This window comes from Lepidochelys kempii, chromosome 18 (assembly GCF_965140265.1).
Source record: "Lepidochelys kempii isolate rLepKem1 chromosome 18, rLepKem1.hap2, whole genome shotgun sequence".
In the NCBI taxonomy this organism is placed as follows: domain Eukaryota; kingdom Metazoa; phylum Chordata; order Testudines; family Cheloniidae; genus Lepidochelys; species Lepidochelys kempii.
In genome coordinates this window covers 1,302,371-1,324,816 of record NC_133273.1, presented here as the reverse complement: position 1 = coordinate 1,324,816, position 22,446 = coordinate 1,302,371, and the positions used below count along the sequence as shown (strand labels likewise).

Sequence of the window (22,446 nt, the reverse complement as noted above, 5' to 3'; positions counted from 1 at the left end):
TCCCTCCCAAGTCAGTGTGAGGGAACCTTGCTTCTTTGGGATAAATGGAGGATTTTCAGTCTCCGGGGCTGACAGATTGGACCTCTTACATCAGCAGTGAGGAAGAAAGGGAATACAAATGTCTTAATTCTCCTGAGAGGAGACCAGAGATGCGATGTGATGTATATTGTATCATGTCCAAAAATCAGGTATGGTTCTTGAGCTTAGATGCCCTTGCTAAAAGTAGCTTTCCCTCTCCCTACTTCCTGTGGTAATGGCTGTGCAGCATTTATGCTTTAGCTGCCAACTAAGTGATATCCAATCCACAAAAATGGGATATCCATTGATGTCCCAGACTTGAGTCCTGATGTTTTAAAGGTGGTGTTGGACTGAGTATTTGAACATATTGGAGCTTACTTCCTGGCTACAAAACAAACCGAGAGGTCTAGAAAGGATAATGATGGTGATATGTGTGGGTACTTAAGGTGTGAGAAGGAACCTACTGTAGAATTGTTTCTTTTTTAAAATAAAGCTGTGTTGCTGCATTAAAGACTACTGCAGCTGATCCGTACTAATGTGTCACTTCATGTCCTTACAAAGCATTGAAGCAAATCAGTATTCCTCTTTGCTGTTTGCTTTCTTCATGTAGGCAGCAGCAGTTAATAATCTAACTAAAAACAAGTAGCTAGCAACCTGGCCTGTTGTGAAAACTGTCTGGATGTGCAGTTTCCACACTTGAATAACTATTCACAAATCTACTGCATTTTCTGCATTTTCTTCCCTTTTGATTCTTCACTGGGATATTTTTGTGTAAAGAGCAGAGCTCCCCTTTCTAATCATCCATCTCCTACCACTGTGGAACGGATAGGGAAACCAATGTGAAGGCTTGATTTAAAAGGAACACCGACTTAAAAATCACACTCCTGTCTTTTTTGTTTCTACAGTTTAATAGAACTGATGCAGAATGCATGGGGGAACCTTTCCTTTTCAGTTTTGCTTTTGTGCATTTGCTGATAGTGTAAAGTCGGATTCACATAAACAAATTAAAACTTTTACACAGCAATTGGGAATGGGCGAAGAGACATTAAAACGATAAAAAGGAAGATGTGACTAAACCCACGTGTGGTCAAGGGCATTCAGGGCACGCGTATTAACTCCATTATTTAAGGCTGGGATTGTAAGTGCCCAGCTCCATTAGGCTCCTTCGAAAATCCCAGACGAATTGACTTGATGTCATGTAGACAATACCCCTTTAACTTGTTGATGCAACATTACGTTTGAAAAGCTGCCTTATTGTAACTTTGTTTTATTAAATATGTAGTCAGGTTCTTCTTCAGGTGCTGATCCCTATGGGTATTCATTGTGGGTGTGCATGCTCTTTGTGCACTGGGTACTGGAAATTCTTCAATACCAGTGTCTGTTGGTCCATGCTTGCACTCTGCACCTCTTTGTGCTCCCAACCAAGGACATAAGGGGTGGTGCTGATCAACAGCCTCTCCAGTTCCTTTTCTGTGGTCTGGGATGGAACCCTCCTATGTCCGATTCTGCTCCTCAGTGCTCTGCTTTGTCAAACCTGTAAATATTGTAAATAATTGTTCAAAGTTGTAAATAGCTTGAGTTTTAGTGCTAAAATTAGTTATGTGGGGATTGTGGGGATTCCCTCAGCTCCCCCACCATTTTGTATACCTTTTATGCTCAAAGTTCCAGGCTTCAAGCCTTGCCTGGCTAGCCCCCAGGTCTTCTTACTGAGCAACCCACATGAGAGCTGCCTGTATTACCTCGGGGAAACACACATCCCTGCAAAGTGTGGCATCTGCCATGCTTCTCCCTGTGTACTAGGCAATCCCACTAATTCAAGTGCTGGAGCTCTCCATGAGGCTCTGTTCGGAACCTGGGCCCTCCTACTCCCCAACTACCTATTCAGAGCCTCCGGGCAACACCCTTCCTGTGTCTCATCCCAACAGATGGGAATCCTCAAGAAATGGACTATGAAGCAGGAGCATGAGGAAGGCAAGGGCCAACAACCCCACAAAAAGAGGGACAAATCTCCCCATAAATTCTCTAAAAATGGGTCTCCTTTGTCTCTTCGTCCTGTCAGACTCTGTGCTCCAGAACAGGTGCACCTGGAGCTACAGGAAGATTACATTGACTGTATCGGGAGCTTCCAGGGCACTGAAACCTTGCAGTGAAAGAACAGTAACAACTCGTGCACTGCATAAAAACAGAAGGGATCATTCTCCCTCTGCACTGGTGGTACTGGCCCTGCACACGTCCTCCACTTCCAAGGTGAGATGGACAGTTCAGGCCAAGCCCAAGACACTTCGCAGACTGGACCTCAATATGACCTCCTCTAGGACCTAGCTATCTATACAGATCTGGAATCCCGAGTCCTTCTCAGATCCAATCCTGTTATAGGATGTCCTGACTCAGTCAGGCCAGCATTGCCAGTAGCTTGCCCCAGCTGTGAATTGGAAGCTCCAGTGCAGTCACGTACTCTGCATCTACTCCTGTTCCTGATAGGCCAGGGTAGGATCCTGTGGTACCTTTGGCTCTAGTATTGGAGCATGATAAGAACATAAGAATGGCCATACTGGGTCAGACCAATGGTCCGTCTAGCCCAGTATCCTGTCTCACAATAGTGGCCAGTGCCAGATGATTCAGAGGGAATTAATAAAACAGAGCATTTATCAAGTGGTCCATCTCCTGTCATCCAGTCCCAGCTTCTAGCAGTCAGAGGTTTAGGGACATCCAGAGAATGGGGTTTTCCCTGACCATCATGGCTAATAGTCATTGATGGTCCTTGTTAGGAGACTGTGAAATAAAAAGGGTAAAGACCAAACAATAATAATCTTGCTTCTGGCCTTGCTTTTAGTTTAAACAGGCTGAATAAGCGAGCAAAAGAATGTAAGTGAAAGCACAAGGCTGCATTCCCCTCCTTCTCTTATATCCCCACCCCAAGCTGGTAGCCTTGCCTTTCAGTAACAAGAGAAGATAAGGGGCTAATCAGTTGCTATGGTAACCAAGCAGCTGGAGGAGTGGGAAGGTGTAAGGAGGAGACACATAAAGTGACCATGGCCAAAAGTAACCTTGCTCCTTACCCCTCCCGTCAGGTACATAAGAGGTGGGCTCATTCTCATTGAGTGGGCTCATTGCCGCCAGACACGAGACACCCCCACCCCCAGAATGGAACACGACCATATATTGGAAGGGGTGGTACCAGGGAAGGGGCACTACAAGTATAATTAAGTTTGCCAAGGGGGGAAGCAAATTCCATTCCCCCTTTACACTCTCCCTTAATCCGTATGGTTAGAATTCGTTCTCATTCCTTTTCCCCCTTCATTAAATCACTGGGGGGTATTTGGTGAGTGGTTACACCTCTGTTCTGGATTATTAAACATCATCCCATTCACATCCACAGGTACTATTTACCTTTCCACGTTGGATTGTTGTTGATTTCTCTCCATTCCACCGTTCCACCATCCTTTGCATTTTGTTTCTGTAAAGCAAATAACATCGTTTCCTGTTTCTCATCTTCTGTGTGCTTTTACCTCTTTATTTTTGTACAGTGAACCAACTCCTGTCCCCCATTTTCTGTTGCCAGTAATAGCAAATTGGGCCCTAATTGGTTAAGGACCCGTTAAGGGCCCTTCCATTTAGGAGCTTGGAATGGATGCGTTTCCTGGAATCATAGAATCATAGAAGATCAGGGTTAGAAGAGAACTAAGGAGATCAACTAGTCCAACCCCCTGCTCAAAGCAGAACCAGCCCTGTCTAAATCATCCCAGCCAGGGTTTTGTCAAGCTGGGAATCTGGTACATCACTCAATCACCCACTGCAGTATATTGTGTTCTCCTGGTAGATTATACCATGTTTTGACTTTTGCTGCTCCTTGCTCTTTTTGCCAGGCCACTGCCTGCTGAGGTCAATTAGGGTTAAAACCCATTCTTGTGTTAATCCTGTGTAGAAACCTCTCCAGGTACTGGAGAAAGCAAATTTTCCCACCGTTACACTGGCCTTCCCATAAGAGCTTCATGGTGGGGAGAATCCTGTACCTTTTGATTCTTTGGGCCCTTATTCTCATTAGAACAAAGGGTAACAATTGTGACCAATTTTTCCCTCCTTTTTCTACCCCCCTTCTCAATTTACTTTTAATAGTGCAGTTCATGCGTTCCACCTGTCCCACAGCTTGCGGGTGATAAGCAATATGGAATTGGCGGATGTGATTGCAGAGCCATTGGCCATTATCTTTGAAAACTCATGGCGATCAGGGGAAGTCCTGGAAGACTGGAAAAAGGCTAATGTAGTGCCAATCTTTAAAAAAGGGAAGGAGGAGGATCCTGGGAACTACAGGCCAGTCAGCCTCACCTCAGTCCCCGGAAAAATCATGGAGCAGGTCCTCAAGGAATCAATTCTGAAGCACTTAGACGAGAGGAAAGTGATCAGGAACAGTCAGCATGGATTCACCAAGGGCAAGTCATGCCTGACTAATCTAATTGCCTTCTATGATGAGATAACTGGTTCTGTGGATGAAGGGAAAGCAGTGGACGTGTTATTCCTTGACTTTAGCAAAGCTTTTGACACGGTCTCCCACATATTCTTGTCAGCAAGTTAAAGAAGTATGGGCTGGATGGATGCACTACAAGGTGGGTAGGAAGTTGGCTAGATTGTCGGGCTCAACGGGTAGTGATCAATGGCTCCATGTCTAGTTGGCAGCCGGTATCTAGCGGAGTGCCCCAAGGGTCAGTCCTGGGGCTGGTTTTGTTCAGTATCTTCATTAATGATCTGGAGGATGGTGTGGATTGCACCCTCAGCAAGTTTGCGGATTACACTAAACTGGGAGGAGTGGTAGATACGGTGGCAGGTAGGGATAGGATACAGAGGGACCTAGACAAATTGGAGGATTGGGCCAAAAGAAATCTGATGAGGTTCAACAAGGACAAGTGCAGAGTCCTGCACTTTTAGGACGGAAGAATCAAACGCAGCGCTACAGACTAGGGACTGAATGGCTAGGCAGCAGTTCTGCAGAGAAGGACCTAGGGGTGACAGTGGATGAGAAGCTGGATATGAGTCAACAGTGTGCCCTTGTTGCCAAGAAGGCCAATGGCATTTTGGGGTGTATAGGTAGGGGCATTGCCAGCAGATCGAGGGACGTGATCGTTCACCTCTATTTGACATTGGTGAGGCCTCATCTGGAGTACTGTGTCCAGTTTTGGGCCCCACACTACAAGAAGGATGTGGAGAAATTGGAGAGAGTCCAGCGAAGGGCAACAAAAATGATTAGGGGACTGGAACACATGACCTATGAGGAGAGGCTGAGGGAACTGGGATTGTTTAGTCTACGGAAGAGAAGAATGAGAGGGGATTTGATAGCTGCTTTTAACTACCTGAAAAGTGGTTCCAAAGAGGATGAATCTAGACTATTCTCAGTGATAGCAGATGACAGGACTAGGAGTAATGGTCTCAAGTTGCAGTGGGGGAGATTTAAGTTGGATATTAGGAAAAACTTTTTCACTAGGAGGGTGGTGAAACACTGGAATGTGTTACCTAGGGAGGTGGTGGAATCCCCTTCCTTAGAAGTTTTTAAGGTCAGGCTTGACAAAGCCCTGGCTGGGATGATTTAGTTGGGGATTGGTCCTGTTCTGGGCAGGGGGTTGGACTAGATGACCTCCAGAGGTCCCTTCCAACTCTGATATTCTATGATTCTATGAACAGCTGTATGATTCCGGTGAGTGCTGTGAGCTCCCCAATCAGATGGGATCGGAAAGCGGCTCCTTGGTCAGAGTCTATTATTTTTGGAACCCCCCGCGAACGAGTAAATACCTTATTGACCAACTTTTTAGCTGTCACCTTGGCAGTTTGGTATCCCATGGGGAACGTCTCCATCCACTTACTAAAAGCATCTAACGCCACCAGCATAATAAATTGATTCTCCCTCCTCCTCCCCCCCATAATTTAATGGTAGGGGTCCTACATAATCCATCTGTATCCTTTCCCAAGGTCCCCATGGGACTTGTCTCATTAAGCTCCCCTCCAACCATCCTGTGAACCCTCTCCCTCCCCCAAGGAATTGTCCAGCATGGCTAGCATCCCACATCATCGCACTCCACTCCACGGCCTTAGCTGCCTCCAGAAAGTATTTTGATGCGATACATGAGGGATCTGCCAGTCTCTGTGCCGCTCACTATCACCACTTTTGGTGGCTGCCTGGCCCGTTCTCTCCCAGTTCTTTCACATTATCACAGGGGACAAGTGCATCCTGGATGCTATCAAACAGCTACACACTAGAGTTGCTCTCTTCCAGTCCCTTTTCAGGGACCTGTCTCATTAGATGATTCTCAAAATAGAGCCCATACCATCCCCTCATGTAGGGAAGGTGTTTTACTCAAGGTACTTCCTCACCCCTAAAAGAGGGGGGCCTGGAGGCCAATGCTGGACCTCAGGCAGTTGAATGTCTTCATACAACACTCAAAGTTTAGGATGATCACCCTGGCCTCTGATACCCTCCCTCAACTCAGGCGACTGGTTTATGGCCCTCGATTTGAAAGAGGTATTCTTTCATTTGGACATTTCCCACTTTTCTCTCCCCTCCCCCCTGGACCTCCTGAAACCCTCCTGCATTTCATGGTGGGCCCAGACCACTTTCAGTACAGAAAGTGGCCTTTTGATGGCCCTTAGGGTCTTTACAAAAGTGCTTGTAGTGATAGCCAAGGCAGACCAACATTTTCCTACCTGGATGGTCATGTCAGAGAATGTAAACAGCAGCCCCTGCTGCACTTCAATTCTTTCATTGCTGGGATTCCAGTGAAATTTAGACAAGTCCACTTTAACACCCACGCAAATCATAGAATTAATCGGGGTGGATCTGCAGCAACAGCCTATTTGCCTCAAGACTGATTCCTTCATAGAATCATAGAATATCAGGGTTGGAAGGGACCCCAGAAGGTCATCTAGTCCAACCCCCTGCTCAAAGCAGGACCAATTCCCAGTTAAATCATCCCAGCCAGGGCTTTGTCAAGCCTGACCTTAAAAACCTCTAAGGAAGGAGATTCTACCACCTCCCTAGGTAACTCATTCCAGTGTTTCACCACCCTCTTAGTGAAAAAGTTTTTCCTAATATCCAATCTAAACCTCCCCCACTGCAACTTGAGACCATTACTCCTCGTTCTGTCATCTGCTACCATTGAGAACAGTCTAGAGCCATCCTCTTTGGAACCCCCTTTCAGGTAGTTGAAAGCAGCTATCAAATCCCCCCTCATTCTTCTCTTCTGCAGGCTAAACAATCCCAGCTCCCTCAGCCTCTCCTCATAACTCATGTGTTCCAGTCCCCTAATCATTTTTGTTGCCCTTCGCTGGACTCTCTCCAATTTATCCACATCCTTCTTGAAGTGTGGGGCCCAAAACTGGACACAGTACTCCAGATGAGGCCTCACCAACGTCGAATAGAGGGGAACGATCACGTCCCTCGATCTGCTCGCTATGCCCCTACTTATACATCCCAAAATGCCATTGGCCTTCTTGGCAACAAGGGCACGCTGCTGACTCAGATCCAGCTTCTCGTCCACTGTCACCCCTAGGTCCTTTTCCGCAGAACTGCTGCCTAGCCATTCGGTCCCTAGTCTGTAGCTGTGCATTGGGTTCTTCCGTCCTAAGTGCAGGACCCTGCACTTATCCTTATTGAACCTCATCAGATTCCTTTTGGCCCAATCTTCCAATTGGTCTAGGTCCTTCTGTATCCTATCCCTCCCCTCCAGCGTATCTACCACTCCTCCCAGTTTAGTATCATCCGCAAATTTGCTGAGAGTGCAATCCACACCATCCTCCAGATCATTTATGAAGATATTGAATAAAACCGGCCCCAGGACCGACCCTTGGGGCACTCCACTTGATACCGGCTGCCAACTAGACATGGAGCCATTGATCACTACCCGTTGAGCCCGACAATCTAGCCAGCTTTCTACCCACCTTATAGTGCATTCATCCAGCCCATACTTCCTTAACTTGGTGACAAGAATACTATGGGATCTCATTGTCCAGCTTTGTCTCAGTCCTCAGACTAGAGTATGATCCTGCTTGGTCCTATTAGCTGCCCGCTGCTATGTGGCTTATGTCACCCTGTTTGCACGGCTGCACCTGCAGTGTCTCCAAACATGGTTAAGGATACTCTGTGTCCCAGTCAGGTACTCACTGGACAAAGTTTCTTTTCTATGGAATGTGCTGATGTCACTGACCTGGTGGGAGAGCAGAGACATGGTTTATGTGGGAGTCCCCTTTGTTCCCGTGCCACTTACAAAGAGCACATCTCTATGACCAGACCTCCCACAAATCCTTGTCCCCGAAAGAATCCAGGCTGCATATCAATCTACTTGAGCTTCAGCCAATTCACAAAGCCTGCAAGATGTTTCTATCCATTATCCAGTCTCCACAAATCCAGGTCAGGTCAGACAATATAAACACAGTCTAACAGATAAACAGGGAAAAGCAAGATCCACCCCACTCTGCAGAGAGGCAATCCAACTTTGGAATTGGTGCCTCAGGCCACCAGATCACCCTCTCAGCAGTACACGTTCCAGCGATAATCTGCTCCCTAGCAGAGAGCCTCTACAGACATTTCTATGTGGATCACGAGTAGGAAGTTCTACCTGTTGATAGTGTAGCGCATTTTTCAGCAATGGGAAGGTCCTATCTTAGGATCTCTTCTCAACCCAACGGAACAAGAAGTGCCTATCATACTGTTCCCAGGCTGCCCAGGACCTCAACTCCAGAGGGGATGCCTTCCTGGTACAGTGATCAGACCCATTGATGTATGCCTTCACTCCATCCCCCTGGTAGCTCATGTACTTGGGGAAAATCAAACTTGTTGGAGTGACAGTGATCCTGACAGCCCCCTAGTGACTGAGGCAGTTCTGGTTCACCACCATCCTAAAGCTAGCTGCCCATCCATGTGTCCACCTACAACCATTCCTGTGCGTGATAGCCCAGAACATGGGCAGGGCAAACCACACCAACCCAGCTTCCCTGCATCTGGCAGCGTGGTTTCTGAATGGACGACAAGCATAGAGAGGGCATGCTCTCAGAATGTTCTACCCATCCTAAACAACAGCAGCACGAGACCCTCTCAGTGGAATAGCATTTACACTTAAGTGGATACGATTCTCCCTTTGGTTCTGGAGTACCACTTACATTCTGAGGCATCGGGAATACCCCTCATACTGGAATATCTTCTCTCACTGAAGAAGTCAGGCTTGTCTGTCTACTCCCTACGTGTGGTAGCTGTCCCGCCCTCCCAGTTACAAAACCTGTCCCTGCCAGGGCTCTGAAGCTTGTCCTTTCTGCTCTTATGAGACCACCATTTGAACCCTTGATCTTCTGCTGTCTCCTCTGTCTCTCTTTGAAAAGTTGTCTCCTTGACAGTAATTACCTTGGCTAGAAGGGAAGAGAAGGTTGCGGCCCTTATGGCACACCTGTGCCCAAATAAATTTGGTAGCCTTTAAGGTGCCACAAGGACTCCTCGTTGTTTTTGCTGATACAGACTAACACGGCTACCACTCTGAAACCTGCTACATTATACAGTTTTTCAAAAAGACAAAGTTCTTCTTCGAGTGCTTGCTCATGTTCATTCCACTGTAGGTGTGTGTGCTTGCCATGTACACCAGTGCCAGAAGTTTTTCCCTCAGTAGTATCCGTAGGCGTCAAGGGTATTTACGAAGTGCATGGCAGTAGTCTCAGGGCATCCAGAGCTACCCATACCTTGACAACTGGCTCATCAAGGGCCACTCCAGGCACCAGGTCCAACACAGTTTCATAACACTGCAAGCCACCTGTCAAGAACTGGGCCTGTTGATAAATGAACATAATTGAACATTGGTACCGCTGCAGAGGATAGAGTTTATCGCTATCTAATGCCTTCCTCCTTTCGTGGTCAGGCGACCTGATATATGCCATCCCACTGATCAAAAAGCCCTCTTGAAGATCAAGAGGGACAAGGCATGAATCACTATGATCACCCTGGCTTGGCCACGCCAGCATTGGTTCAGCATGCTCATAAACACTTCCTGGCTGCTCAGACCTGCTCTCTCAGAATCACTGACGATTACTGCACCCACACCTCACCTTTCTCCACCTCACTGCATGGTTGCTGAGTGACTGAATCCCAAGAAGCAAGCCTGCTCTAGTCAGGAGTAGCAGGTCCTCTTGGAAAGCAGAAAACCCTCTACCAGGGCGACATACCTGGCAAAGTGGAAGCGCTTCTCCTAGTGGGTGTTGGAATGGAATATCTCTCTACAATCCATCCTAGATTATCTGCTTCACTTAAAGCACCAGGGCCTGCCTTGTTCATCGATGAAGGTACGCTTCGTGGCCATACCAGCCTTCCACCCTCATGTCCAGGGTAGATCAGTATTCTCACATGAGGAGATCAGGTTCCTGAAAGGCCTGTTCGGGACCCAATTCCCCAGTGGGATCTCAACCCAGTCCTCTGTAGACTCACTGGCTCTCCCTTTGAACCTCTGGCTTCCTGCTCCTTTTCACACTTGTCATGGAAGGTTGTGTTCCTTATAGCTATTACTTCCACCAAGTGAGTCTCCAAGTTTAAAGCTCTTGTGTCAGAACCCCGTACACAGTGTTCTACAAGGACAAGGTCCAACTGCATCCCCATCCAGTCTTCCTTCGAGTGGTGTCGCAATTCTATGTCAACCAGGATATCTTCCTCCCGGTATTCTGTTCAAAGCCTCACACATCCAACGAGAGTCATCAGCACACCCTAGATGTCAGACATGCCTTGACTTTCTACCTGGAGCTCACCAAGCCCTTCTGCAGATCTACTCAACTCCTCATCACGGTGGCTGACAGGATGAAGGGCCTCCTGGTATCTTCTCAGAGGATTTTGGCCTGGATCACCACCTGCATCCATATTTGCTACGAGATAGCACAGGCTGTGCCTCCACCGATAGTGATGGCTCATTCCACAAGGGCTCAAGTGTCATCAGCCGCCTTCCTGGCGCATGTCCCTATCCAGAACATCTGCAGAGTCAGGACGTGACTATCACTACACCCTTTAACAGTGCACTATGCCATCACCCAGCAGGCCAGAGATAACGCTGGCTTTGGCAGAGCAGTGTTGCAATTGGCACGTCCATGAACTCCTGCCCATCTCCAGAGGTACTGCTTGGGAGTCCCCTACAATGGAATGGACGTGAGCAAGCACTCGAAGAAAAAAAACTGGTTACTATCGTTTCATAACTGTTGTTCTTAGAGATGGTGGTCATGCCCATTACATGACCCACCCTCCTTCATCTCTGTTAGACTTCCGGCAAGAAGGAACTGAAGGTGGGGGAAGCTGGCAACGCCTCTTATACTGGTGCATACACATGCCACTCCAGAGGGTGCCAGACCGGTCCCCTACAGATACTACTGAGGGGAAAACTTCTAGCACCGGTGCATATGGCGAGCACACACACCTAGAATGGGATGTACATGAACAACATATCTCAAAGAACAACAGTTACAAAAGGTTAGTAACCATTTTTTCTTTGCAACTACATCCAAAATTCGTTCCTGGAGTTTCACCTTCAACTCCACTGTTTACCTTCTGGCATTTTACCCTGAGTCTCACCACAGCATGGAAGAGACAAGGCTCCCCTCTCTAGGCATGCGCAGAGATCTAGCCTTCTACCTGCACACAACACCCTTTTGAAAGTCTTCAAGACTGTTGTTGTTGCAGAAAAAAATAAGTCAAAAGCTCTCTTCCCAAAGGCTTTTTTAGTGGATTTTCTCCTGTTTCACCCTTTTATGTTATGATCTTATGAACACCCCTTCATCTCGAACTGTTAGGGCCCACTTGATGAAAGCCCAAGCAGCATCAGCAGCTTCCATACAAGGAATCCCTCTGAGCTGTACAGAGCAGCTCCTTAGAGTTCTGTACACACCTGCACCATGCGTGCTGATTCATGCTTCAGCTTGAGGATGCCTCATATGGCTCAGTGGTCCTCCACTCTGTGATACAGCATACTTCCTTGCTCTGCACCTTCTTCCTTAATGAGAACCTCTTGCGAGTCACCCACAGTGAATACCCATAGGGACCAGCACTCAAAGAAGAAAGGAAAGTTAAGTGCCTTATAGTAACTCGAGTCATTTGAGATGTATGGTCCCTGTGGGTATTCTCAACCCGCTCTCCTTCCCTTCTGTTCAGTCCCTCATGGGATTCACATTAGATCAGGAACTGGAGAGGTAGATGAACTGTGCCACCCCTTATGCCCTCAGTTTGAGGCACAGGTGCTGGCATGGACCAATGGACACTGCTATTAAAGAATTTCCAGTCCCGGGTGCACATTGCACATACACGCCCACAGTGAATACCCATAGAGCAGTGGTCACCACCAGTCAATCTTGGAGACTCTCTCCCAGTTGATCGCAATCTGGTGGTGCATCAGGGCTGCTTCTAAGGCAGGCTCCCTTCCTGCCTCTGCCCCACGCCACTCCCTGAAGCGGCCAGCAGCCCAACATGCCTCCATGGCCCTGGGGGAAGGGGAGGGACAGGGGGCTCCGCGCTGCTCCTGCCTGCATGCACAGCCCCCGCAGCTCCCATTGGTCCTCAATGGCCAATGGGAGCTGTGGGGGCGGTCCCTGCAGAGAGGGACAGTGTGCGGAGCAGGGGTGCGTTGGCCCATTCCAGGAGCGGCGTGGGGCCAGGACCACCTGAGGTAAGTGCCACCCCCTTCAATGGGCAGGTTCTGAATGGCTCTGCAGCATTAAGACCAAGAGGAGCGTAAGTACAGCAGGACCAGCATTTCTCTTCCACCACCCAACCTGCAGCCTCCCAGAGCCAGCCCCCCATGTCTCCTCCTGCACCCCAAACCCCTGCCCCAGCCCTGAGCCCCCTCCCAGAGCCAGCACCCCATACCCCCTGCCTGCACCCCAACACTCTGCCCTAGCCCAGAGTCCCCTCCTGCACCCAAACTCCTTCCCAGAGCTTGCACCTCTCCCGCCTTCCTTCACTCCTGCCCCAGGCTCAGCCCGCACTCCTTCCCGAACCGCACCCCACTGCCCCAGCCCACTGAAAGTGAGTGAGGGTGGGGGATAGCGAGCGACTGGGGGGTTGTGGGGATGACGTGAGTGGGGTGGGGCTTTGGGGAATGGGCGTAGTAGATCCTCTGTTCTTAAATTCAAAAAGTGATCTTGGGCGTATAAATGTTGGAAACCACTGCCATAGAGATTACACATCTTGCAGAACTCCAGTTACTATAAGTAACCATTCTTTCAACAGCTCTTCCTATATGAGTATAGCTGAGAATACATGGAGCCCTAGTCCTTGTTCTGACTTCAGATATATTTTGTAAAATGTATTTCAGAGAAGTACCTCCACATCCACTCCAGAGCAGCAAGTCAAGCTGGAAGACATCCTTCCGCTGGCATTCACCCGCCTTTGTGAACCTAAGGAAGCTTCATACAGCCTGATCAAAAAATATGTGTCTCAGTATTACCCCAAACTCAAGGTGGATGTAAGGTAGGTGTAGGTGGTACATATTGGTAACAGGTGTCTCTGTCACTGTTTTGAAACACTAATTTCTGTAGATTTGCCCTCTTGTGCTCCTTTAAGGAGACTGTAGATGACATTTTTAGCTCGGCATTGTAATACCCTCCTAGAAGCTGAGAATAAAATGCTTTTTCCTGTGACTTTTTTTTCTTTCTGTAACCCATATGAAACTTCTGATACCTAAGGTAGCATTGTTCTATTGCACATCCACCAGTAACCTAAATGGAATCCCTTTAGTTGTTGGGATATGAATATTTACAGGTTTCCTCTTGGCATCCACTTCCTTTTTTATGCTGTAAAGGGCACACAGCCTGCCAGCTAGTTCACCCATGTGGATGGTTTAAAAAAGTGATGTTATGTACGATCTTTTAATTGGTAAATGTAAAGAGCCTTCTGTCCACTGACTGATTGGTGGGTAAGTCACCCACCTTGTCCTGTCTACAAATTTGCTTTACAATTAAGTCAAACTTTTAAATTGAAACATGAAGCTTGATCTTTTCTGGATAAACTGTAGAACAAGAAGACAATGTCAGTTCACTTTTAAATAATATCCATTACTCCTTGCTCATGTCACTTGCTGATAGTTACTCTCATGCCCTGGGTAAAGTGTCATCTCTCCACCTCCCCTTTAAAGCTCTATTGCCTGTCTTTTTCAGACCTCAGCTGTTGAAGAATGCCCTGCAGAGAGCAGTAGAGAAGGGCCAGTTAGAGCAGATCACAGGCAAAGGAGCTTCTGGAACATTCCAGGTCAGAGGCCAGAGTTAGTCTTACTTCACCTTCTGTTGTTGTTTATACCATACATAATCCTTCTATTTTCTCCCACTCTGATTTTATTGGGCTACAACCTTCTCTAGCAGCCTATCAAATAGGATTCACATGCAACAGTTCTCAGATTGTGGAATATTAGGATTCTTAGGTTGGTCTCCACTTTTGGAGCGGGACACCCAGCTATTCTTGCTGAGATCTATAGCCTGTTTATTGTCAGTAGTGCTCCACATGCTGTTTCATCTCTGACTCACTAGAGTGATGAGGCAGGATGGTGGGGTAAGTGTTTGGTTTGGGTTTTTTAACATTCTGTCAGTGTAACTATAAATACTTTTGCTAGGTGTGTGTGAGTCCCACCTATGGCAGAGACGTATGGAAGTCTAAAGCCAATGGCTGTCTGGTCTGTGAGATGGAGGAAGGTCATGGCATGTTAATTAACCAGTGGTGTTACTTTCTTCAGCTCAATATAAATCGTAGGACTGGAAGGGACTTCGAGAGGTCATCAAGTCCTGAATGCAGGGGACTGGACAGTACTAAGTATATTAAAAATATATCTACTGTGTATCTTGGAGATGGGACAGTGGCTCCAATCAAAGGCATTTCTGGTCAATTGACTAAAAGACCTGTCTTCTCCTTGTGGGGTGGGAATGAGGTATTCCCTGTGCAACGTTTTAATGTAAAACGTATCTCTGCTAATGCAGGAGCCCTGACTCACCTGATGCAGAAGAGTCTTGTCCTGAGCTGGTTTCGGAGAATTTTGTCTTGATTGCTTTTCTCTTCCTCCTTGGAAAATAGCTGAAAAAATCAGGGGAGAAGCCCCTACTTGGTGGGAGTCTGATGGAAGATGCCATCCTGTCTGCTATTGCTGCCATGAATGAACCGAAGACTTGCTCCACCACAGCTCTGAAGAAGTATGTTCTGGAGAACCACCCAGGGACCAACTCCAACTTCCAGGGTATGACTCCAAATCTACATAGCTGTCAGTTTCACAGAGACTAAGCGGGGAGTCCCAAAAGCCACAGAATTCTCTATATTCCCTGTTAAAAATGTACTGTTTGATTTGCCAGGGGCCAGGCAGCTGCTTAGCACTATCCTTTGTGAAAGAAGCACACTACAGAGATTCCCAGGATTTTAAAGTCCCATTATTTCAGTTGAGTCCCAAGGCTTATGGCCACCTGGTCCCTCTCTGAACCATAATGGATTTTTGTGTCATCTTGCTCTAAAGCCCTCAGCCCCGGAGTCGGTGCCTATACAAGGAGCCACATATTAACTTCTCAAGAGCTGCTTGTGGCTCCGGAGCCATAGGTTGGCCACCCCGGTCTAGATAGTACCATTCTTATTTGTCTTAAGCCAGTTGAATTGATTTTTTTTTTTTTGTTACGTCTGGAAAAATTCTAGGAGACTGTAGCTCGAAAAAAAATAAATGCAGTTCCAGATTTACTTCCTATCCTGAGATGTTGCACAATCCTAACCAATGAAGCACCCATGCACCACCTTGACCAGTTTGCTTGTTTGTGCTGCCTCCACTTCTCCATATTTTATAATCTTAAGACAGATAACTGCTTGGGGCAGAGACTGTGTTAGTTGTATTTGAAAGAGGCGTAGCACATCTTGGTTGCCAGAAAAGAAAAAAAAAATCTTTCTGTGGGATATTATAATTTGATTGTGACTTGTAAACCATTCTTTATTAAGAGTAGTGGTGATGTCTTAGGGACTCAAAGGTAGATTTTTTTTTCCTAACTGTTCACTTGCAAAGGAACTACAGTATGTGGTAAAAAGAAAAGGAGTACTTGTGGCACCTTAGAGACTAACCAATTTATTAGAGCATGAGCTTTCGTGAGCTACAGCTCATGCTCTAATAAATTGGTTAGTCTCTAAGGTGCCACAAGTACTCCTTTTCTTTTTGCGAATACAGACTAACACGGCTGTTACTCTGAAACCTACAGTATGTGGTGTTGATCTCAGCACTTCTGGACACTGTGATTGTTTGACCTGTGCTGGTAGTCATATGAGGCAGATGTCAACTCACTGTAATGTACCCCTACTGCCAGACTCAGAAGCAAATCTCCAGACACATTAGCATTTTTGGTTCTTTGTTTCCAAATTTTTGTGTTGCTTGGTGCCTTCCTGTAATGCTTACATGAGCCAGAGATAGCACAGCCAATCTTGCACTCCCCATCTGCATCAGCATAATCAAATTTTTGATTTAGGGCTCTCTGATCCATAAAGGGGCCTAGCAATGAGGGCAAAAGGGGATTGGCTGAGACTAGTGTTCTTGTCATTCAGAGATCATGATGTCAGGTTCTTTTTCCAGTAGTGTCCTATGGGTGTTCCACTGTAGGTATGTATGACGTTAGCGATATGAACTGTGACCATATAGATTATTGTTGCAACCAGGGTCCTATGGTTGCATCAGGTCTTGTACAGAGGAGGTCAAGTGGGGTGTCTATGGAAAGGTTGTAGTTTGCTGGTTATGATTATGCTGTCTGTATGTGTGTAGCATTTTTGTATTTGAAGTTTTGAATATTGGCTATGTACTTGTATCTCAATGTGTTTGATTCTAAGTAGCCTCAGTGAAGCATTTGGTCAGCTTCTTGAGAAAGGACTATTCTCAGTAAGTGCCCAATCAATAAACACTTAACTGACAATGAACTTTGGGAGAAACCAATCCACATCTGAGCTTTCTTGGGGATGTTCAAACTAACATATAAACAATGGCGTCAGCCTGCAAAAAGCTGAATCATTCATGAACATGTGACTTGCCCAGGTGCCTACAAACTCCATCTTGTTGCTGTGATTTTGCACAGGAGAATAAAGGGGTTTCCTCCCACAAAAGAGAGAATATAAAAGGCCCTGGAAACCCCTCCATTTTGTCTTCAGCTGGCTTAAGAGATGGCCTCTCCACCCCCAAGAGATGGCTGAAAGAAACTGGAACAAAGGACAGTAACTACGGGGGTGGGAGTGATTGCTGGACCCAGACTGGGAAGGAGTCCAGTCTGTGAAAGAAGCTTATTGGAACATCTCTAAGGGTGAGATTTACCTGTACGCAGTTTCTTAATGTATTAGGTTTAGAGTTGTGTGTTTTGTTTAATTTTGCTTGGTAACTTACTTTGTTCTGTCTGTTATTACTTACAACCACTTAAGTCCTACTTTTTATATTTAATAAAAGCACTTTTGCTTATAAATTAACCCAGAGTAAGCTGTGCATATCTCTCTATCAGTGTTATAAAGGGCAGACAATTTATGCGTTTACCCTGTATAAGCTGTATACAGAGTAAAACGGATTCATTTGGGGTTTGGATCCCATTGGGAGCTGGGTGTCTGGGTGCTAGAGACAGGAGCACTTCTTAAGCTGTTTTCAGTTAAGTCTGCAGCTTTGGGGGAATGTGGTTCAGAACTGGGTCTGTGTTTGCAGCGTGTCTGGCTCAACAAGACAGGGTTCTGAAGTCCCAAGCTGGCAGGGAAAACGGGCTCAGAGGTAGTCTCAGTACATCAGGTGACAGTCCCAAGGGGGTCTCTGTGACCCAACCTGTTACAGTGGCATAGTCGGCAGGATCTGTGCACAGCTGATTGCTTTGAGATAGTGGTAGTGATTTTAAGTGAGTTTTGGGTGTGGTGGCTGGAGAACAGACAAAGTGGTTACTGGTTTGTTGTTTTCTGTTTATTTCGGATGAGGGAAACAAGCACAAGAAAGCAGGAAAATGACTACCAGTGAGGCAGCTACAAAACTAGAGCTGGCCAGACTGGAAGCAAAAGAGAAGGCAAAGGACCGTGAGTTTCAAATGAAGCTCAAAGAAGCAGAGGTAGCCAGGGAGGAAGCTGCTTACAAAAGAGCCATGAAAACCCAGAGGCTAACCCTGGAGTTAAGACAGAGAAATACAAGCTCAGATTGAGACTCAGAAGCATGAACTGTCCGTAATGGAGTGGCAGAGACAGAACCCTTCAGCAGCTGGCTCCGCTTCCCCAAAAATCCACAAATGGGAACGGTTATGTCCGCAGTATAATGGAATTCAGTGATATTGCCTAATATTTCATCACCTTTGAGAGACACTGCACTCTCCATGCAATGCTTGAAGGTCAAAAAATGACTTACTTCAGTTGCAAAATTGAGGTGAGAGCACTGGACATATTCAATAAGATGCCTATTGATGATTCTTCAGACTATGGTAAATTTTAAGGAACTGATTTTAAAACCGTTTCAGATTATACCTGAAACCTACAGGGTTAAATTCAGGAGTCTTAAGAGGGGATCTGGATTGAGTAATGTGGTTTATGTAAATGAAATGAGAGAGTTGTTAGACAAGTGGGTGAGGGGAAAAGACATTACAAGCTTTGAAGGAATGTGTGATTTGGTTACTCAGGAACAATTCCTGAGATGGATTAGGGTTAGGGTTAGACTCTGTCTAACCCCCTACCATGGTACACAAAGGACTTGGGAAATGCTGTAGACACTAAACAAGCTAAATTGTGTGAACCGAGCCTGTCCACCATAGATTTCCTGTTAATCTTGTGTCTTTTGCTATTTCATATATGGGTCAAGACAAAGGAGTTAATACTAATGGTAAACCCTTTAAAGATGTGTGACATACCTGATTTGTGGAAAAAACTTTTGTACATGCTAGGGATGGTGACAAAACAGTATCACAAGCATGTTGCTTTTCAGCTTATACCTGTAAACAGACTGGAAGCTTGGCACAGCAGCAAAAGCATAACTGGTCTACACTGCTGTGTAGAAGGAGAAACTGAGGCACACTGCCTCATGGCATTGGTGGCTGAAAGCCAAGGCACCTACACTTTAATAGATATTGCTATCTGCATTCTGTTTGCAATACTGTACCCCAACATGTTTTCAGGCACCCAGAGAGAATATAAAAGGCCCTGGAAAACCCCTCCATTTTGTCTTCAGCTGGCTTAAGAGATGGTGTCTCCACCCCCAAGAGATGCCTGAAAGAAATTGGAACAAAGGACAGTAACTATGGGGGCGTGAGTGATTGGTGGACCCAGACTAGGAAGGAATCCAGTCTGCGAAAGAAGCTTCTTCTTCGACTGCTTGCTCATGTGTATTCCACAGTAGGCATGCATGCGCGCCACGTGCACCGGTGCCGGAAGTTTTTCCCTTAGCAGTACCCGTAGGGGGAGTGCTGCTGCAACCCCTGGAGTAGCGCCTCTATAGTGCGCTATAAGGGGAGCTGAATGCTTCCCCCACCCTCAGTTCCTTCTTGCCGCCAGTGAGGGTGCGTCAGAACTACATGCTCCAGCTTCGCTTCGCTGCAGCTCATCCCAGAACTCGTTCGTTTTGTGTGTGTGTGTGTGTGTTCAACAAGTTTCGGTTCAGTTAGTTAGCGTTCAGGCCGGGGCATGCCCCGTGCCCCAGGGTTTAAATCATGCGATTCTTGCAGGCATTCGATGCCCAGAAGTGACCCGCACACCGACTGTCTCCGCTGCCTGGGTCAATTCCACATTAGTGACCACTGTAAAATCTGCAGATCCTTCAAACCTAGAAGCAAAAACAAAAGAGTCATTAGACTTCGGGCCCTTCTCATGGAGTCGGCACTGGACCCAACGCCGGTGCGCCGAGCGGATTCGACACCGGGCACCTCGTCTTTGGTGCGCAGTGATCCCCTGGCACCTTCAGGTGGCCGGCACCTCTCCACGTCTAAGAAACAGAGAAAGGCCCCATCTTCTCAGCGGTGTCGAGAGAAAGCAAGGGGTGAGGCTAGACCTGAGTGAGGTAGCCCCAGTTCCCCCCTGGGCTCCAGAGCTCCGACTCATGTCGAGCGGAACAGCCCGGTTGTGTCAACTCAGGCCCCTCCAGATGTCGGGATGCCTTCGCCGCCGGAGGAGCTACAGACTGCTCAAGACATTATGACTCTGCAGGTACCCGGGGCATCAAGTTGCAGTGGGGGAGGTTTAGATTGGATATTAGGAAAAACTTTTTCACTAAGAGGGTGGTGAAACACTGGAATGCGTTACCTAGGGAGGTGGTAGAATCTCCTTCCTTAGAGGTTTTTAAGGTCAGGCTTGACAAAGCCCTGGCTGGGATGATTTAACTGGGAATTGGTCCTGCTTTGAGCAGGGGGTTGGACTAGATGACCTTCTGGGGTCCCTTCCAACCCTGATATTCTATGATTCTATGATCATCGGCACCCGGGCCCCGCTCAGGAGGCAAGCCGCCGCTGGCTCCAGGCAGTCGACCCTGACCCGACGCAGATCCCGGTCAGGGGACCGCTCTCAGGCCTGCTTGCCGCTCAGCGTCCTGTCAGGGCACAGTCTCCAGCCTCTGCTTTCGTCACCCACTAGGCTGTCTGGTTGGGTGCCATCGGATAGGAGTTCCAGGCACCGCTCCACGCCGAGCAGAGAGTATCGACGGGACAGGCACAGGCGCCGTGTGCGCTCCCCTTCTCATCAGAGCTACCATAGCCACTCCTGACGCGGGCACCATGGCCATTCACGCTCCAGCTCTCTCTCCTTCCTTTCCCCTACTGTCAAAAGTCCTGCTGAAAATAAAAAGAGATGGAGTGATCAATATGATGTGCTCCCACTTGGCCGAGACAGACCTGGCACCCTTACCTGGCACAGCTTGGGCTGTGCCTGCCGATTCCTCTCCCAGCCACTCCATACCGCCTCTCGCAAAACAGAGGCTGTACCCTACATCCCAACCTGGGGATTCTCTGGCTCAAGGCATGGCTCCTACTTGGTTCCAACACCTAGAAAGCTCCTATTCAAAGGAAGTGCAAGATGTATTACACAATAGAAAGTCCTCAATATGACGTACTTACCTGCAAAAGTGGTCTAGGTTTTGGATTTGGTGTACTTCCCAACAAATTTCCCTGACATTCGCAACTCTTCCACATATCTTAGACTATGCATTAACCCTAAAAAGATCAGGGCTCTCTGAGTCCACCCAGTAGCTATAGCAGCCTTCCACCAACCAGTAGAGGGATATTCGCTGCTGTTGCATCTAATTACTTCCTCAATTTCTTACTCCCATGTGGGTCCTAAACCTGGTATTGAAAAGACTGACTAGGCTTCCCTTCATACCCAGGACCACCTGTTTGCTTGCGTACCTCTCAGTGAAAACAGTCTTCCTGATAGTGATTACCTTGGCTAGGAGAAATAGCAGCTGTGATGGCAGATCCATCTTACACTGTATTGTTTTGGGAGAAGGTTACACTCAGACCGCACCTGAAATTCATTGCCGTGGTAACCTCCCCATTTCACGTGAATCTGTTGATTCATCTTCCAACCTTTTACCCCAAGCCTCACCAGAACAACAGGGAGACTATACAACACACTCAAGAGCCCTAGCCTTCTACCTGGACAGGACGAAGATTTTCAGGAAGCCCCCCTAGATTTTTTTTTTCTCCATTGACTCAGCAATATCAGCCCAAAGACTTTCCAAGTGGATCTCGAACTGCAGCAGACAATGATATCAAGTTCACAGTATAACCCCTCTAGATGGTACTAGTACACACTTCACAAGGTCAATCTTCATCTCTTTTTCTTCAAGAATGTCCCTATCTCAGATCTGTAGAGCAGCAACATGAGCGTCAGTCCACGCTTTCAGAGAACATTATGCAATCGCTGGGGACTCCGCCGCCAATGTCATCTTCGACTCCACAGTACTGTCATCTGTAACTGATCTTGCTCTGAAGTCTCAGCCCTCCCGTCGGGATACTGCTTGGGAGTCACCTACCGTAGAGTACCCATAGGGACACTAGTAGAAGAAGAAATAGTAGTTACTCACCTTGTGCAGTAACAGTGGTTCTTTGACATGTGTCCCCTTATGGGTGCTCCACAACCCACCCTACTCCCCTTTACTTGGAGTTCTTGTCAATGACTCTGCCATAGAGAAGGAACTGAGAGGGTTAGCCCCTAAACACTGACTAGCCTCGTGGTAGGTCACAAGGGAGATCAGCGTATGTGCGGGCCTAATAGACACTTCTACTGAAGTTCTCCAATCTGCAGCACATGGACGCAAGCACACCTACAATGGAATACTCATCGGGACGCACATCTGCACATTGCACATGGTGAGTAACTGTCTTTTGACCTATGACTCAGCTTGAATCTCTGGTGTAGGAAGAATATCCAGGCTAGTCTAATACGAATTTAGCACTGGCATTATTTGGTTTTAGAGCATTGCTATAGGAAATTGCAACTCTGGTTGT

The 22,446-nt window shown here is 47.2% G+C and overlaps 1 protein-coding gene across 17 annotated transcripts in view; it reads left to right on the top strand.

Annotated features, from left to right (window-relative positions):
* HP1BP3 (heterochromatin protein 1 binding protein 3) overlaps positions 1 to 22,446 on the top strand; it is an 82,479-nt gene that overhangs the window by 52,115 nt on the left and 7,918 nt on the right. For 16 of the 17 annotated variants that reach the window (XM_073316987.1, XM_073316975.1, XM_073316978.1 and 13 more), the window contains 3 exons: positions 13,326 to 13,480; positions 14,167 to 14,257; positions 15,071 to 15,230. In XM_073316987.1, coding sequence (XP_073173088.1) covers positions 13,326 to 13,480; positions 14,167 to 14,257; positions 15,071 to 15,230 — 406 coding nt within the window. Of the gene's footprint in view, positions 1 to 13,325; positions 13,481 to 14,166; positions 14,258 to 15,070; positions 15,231 to 17,082; positions 17,305 to 22,446 lie in introns of all 17 variants that reach the window. The other variant, XR_012155590.1, reaches the window with a different exon arrangement.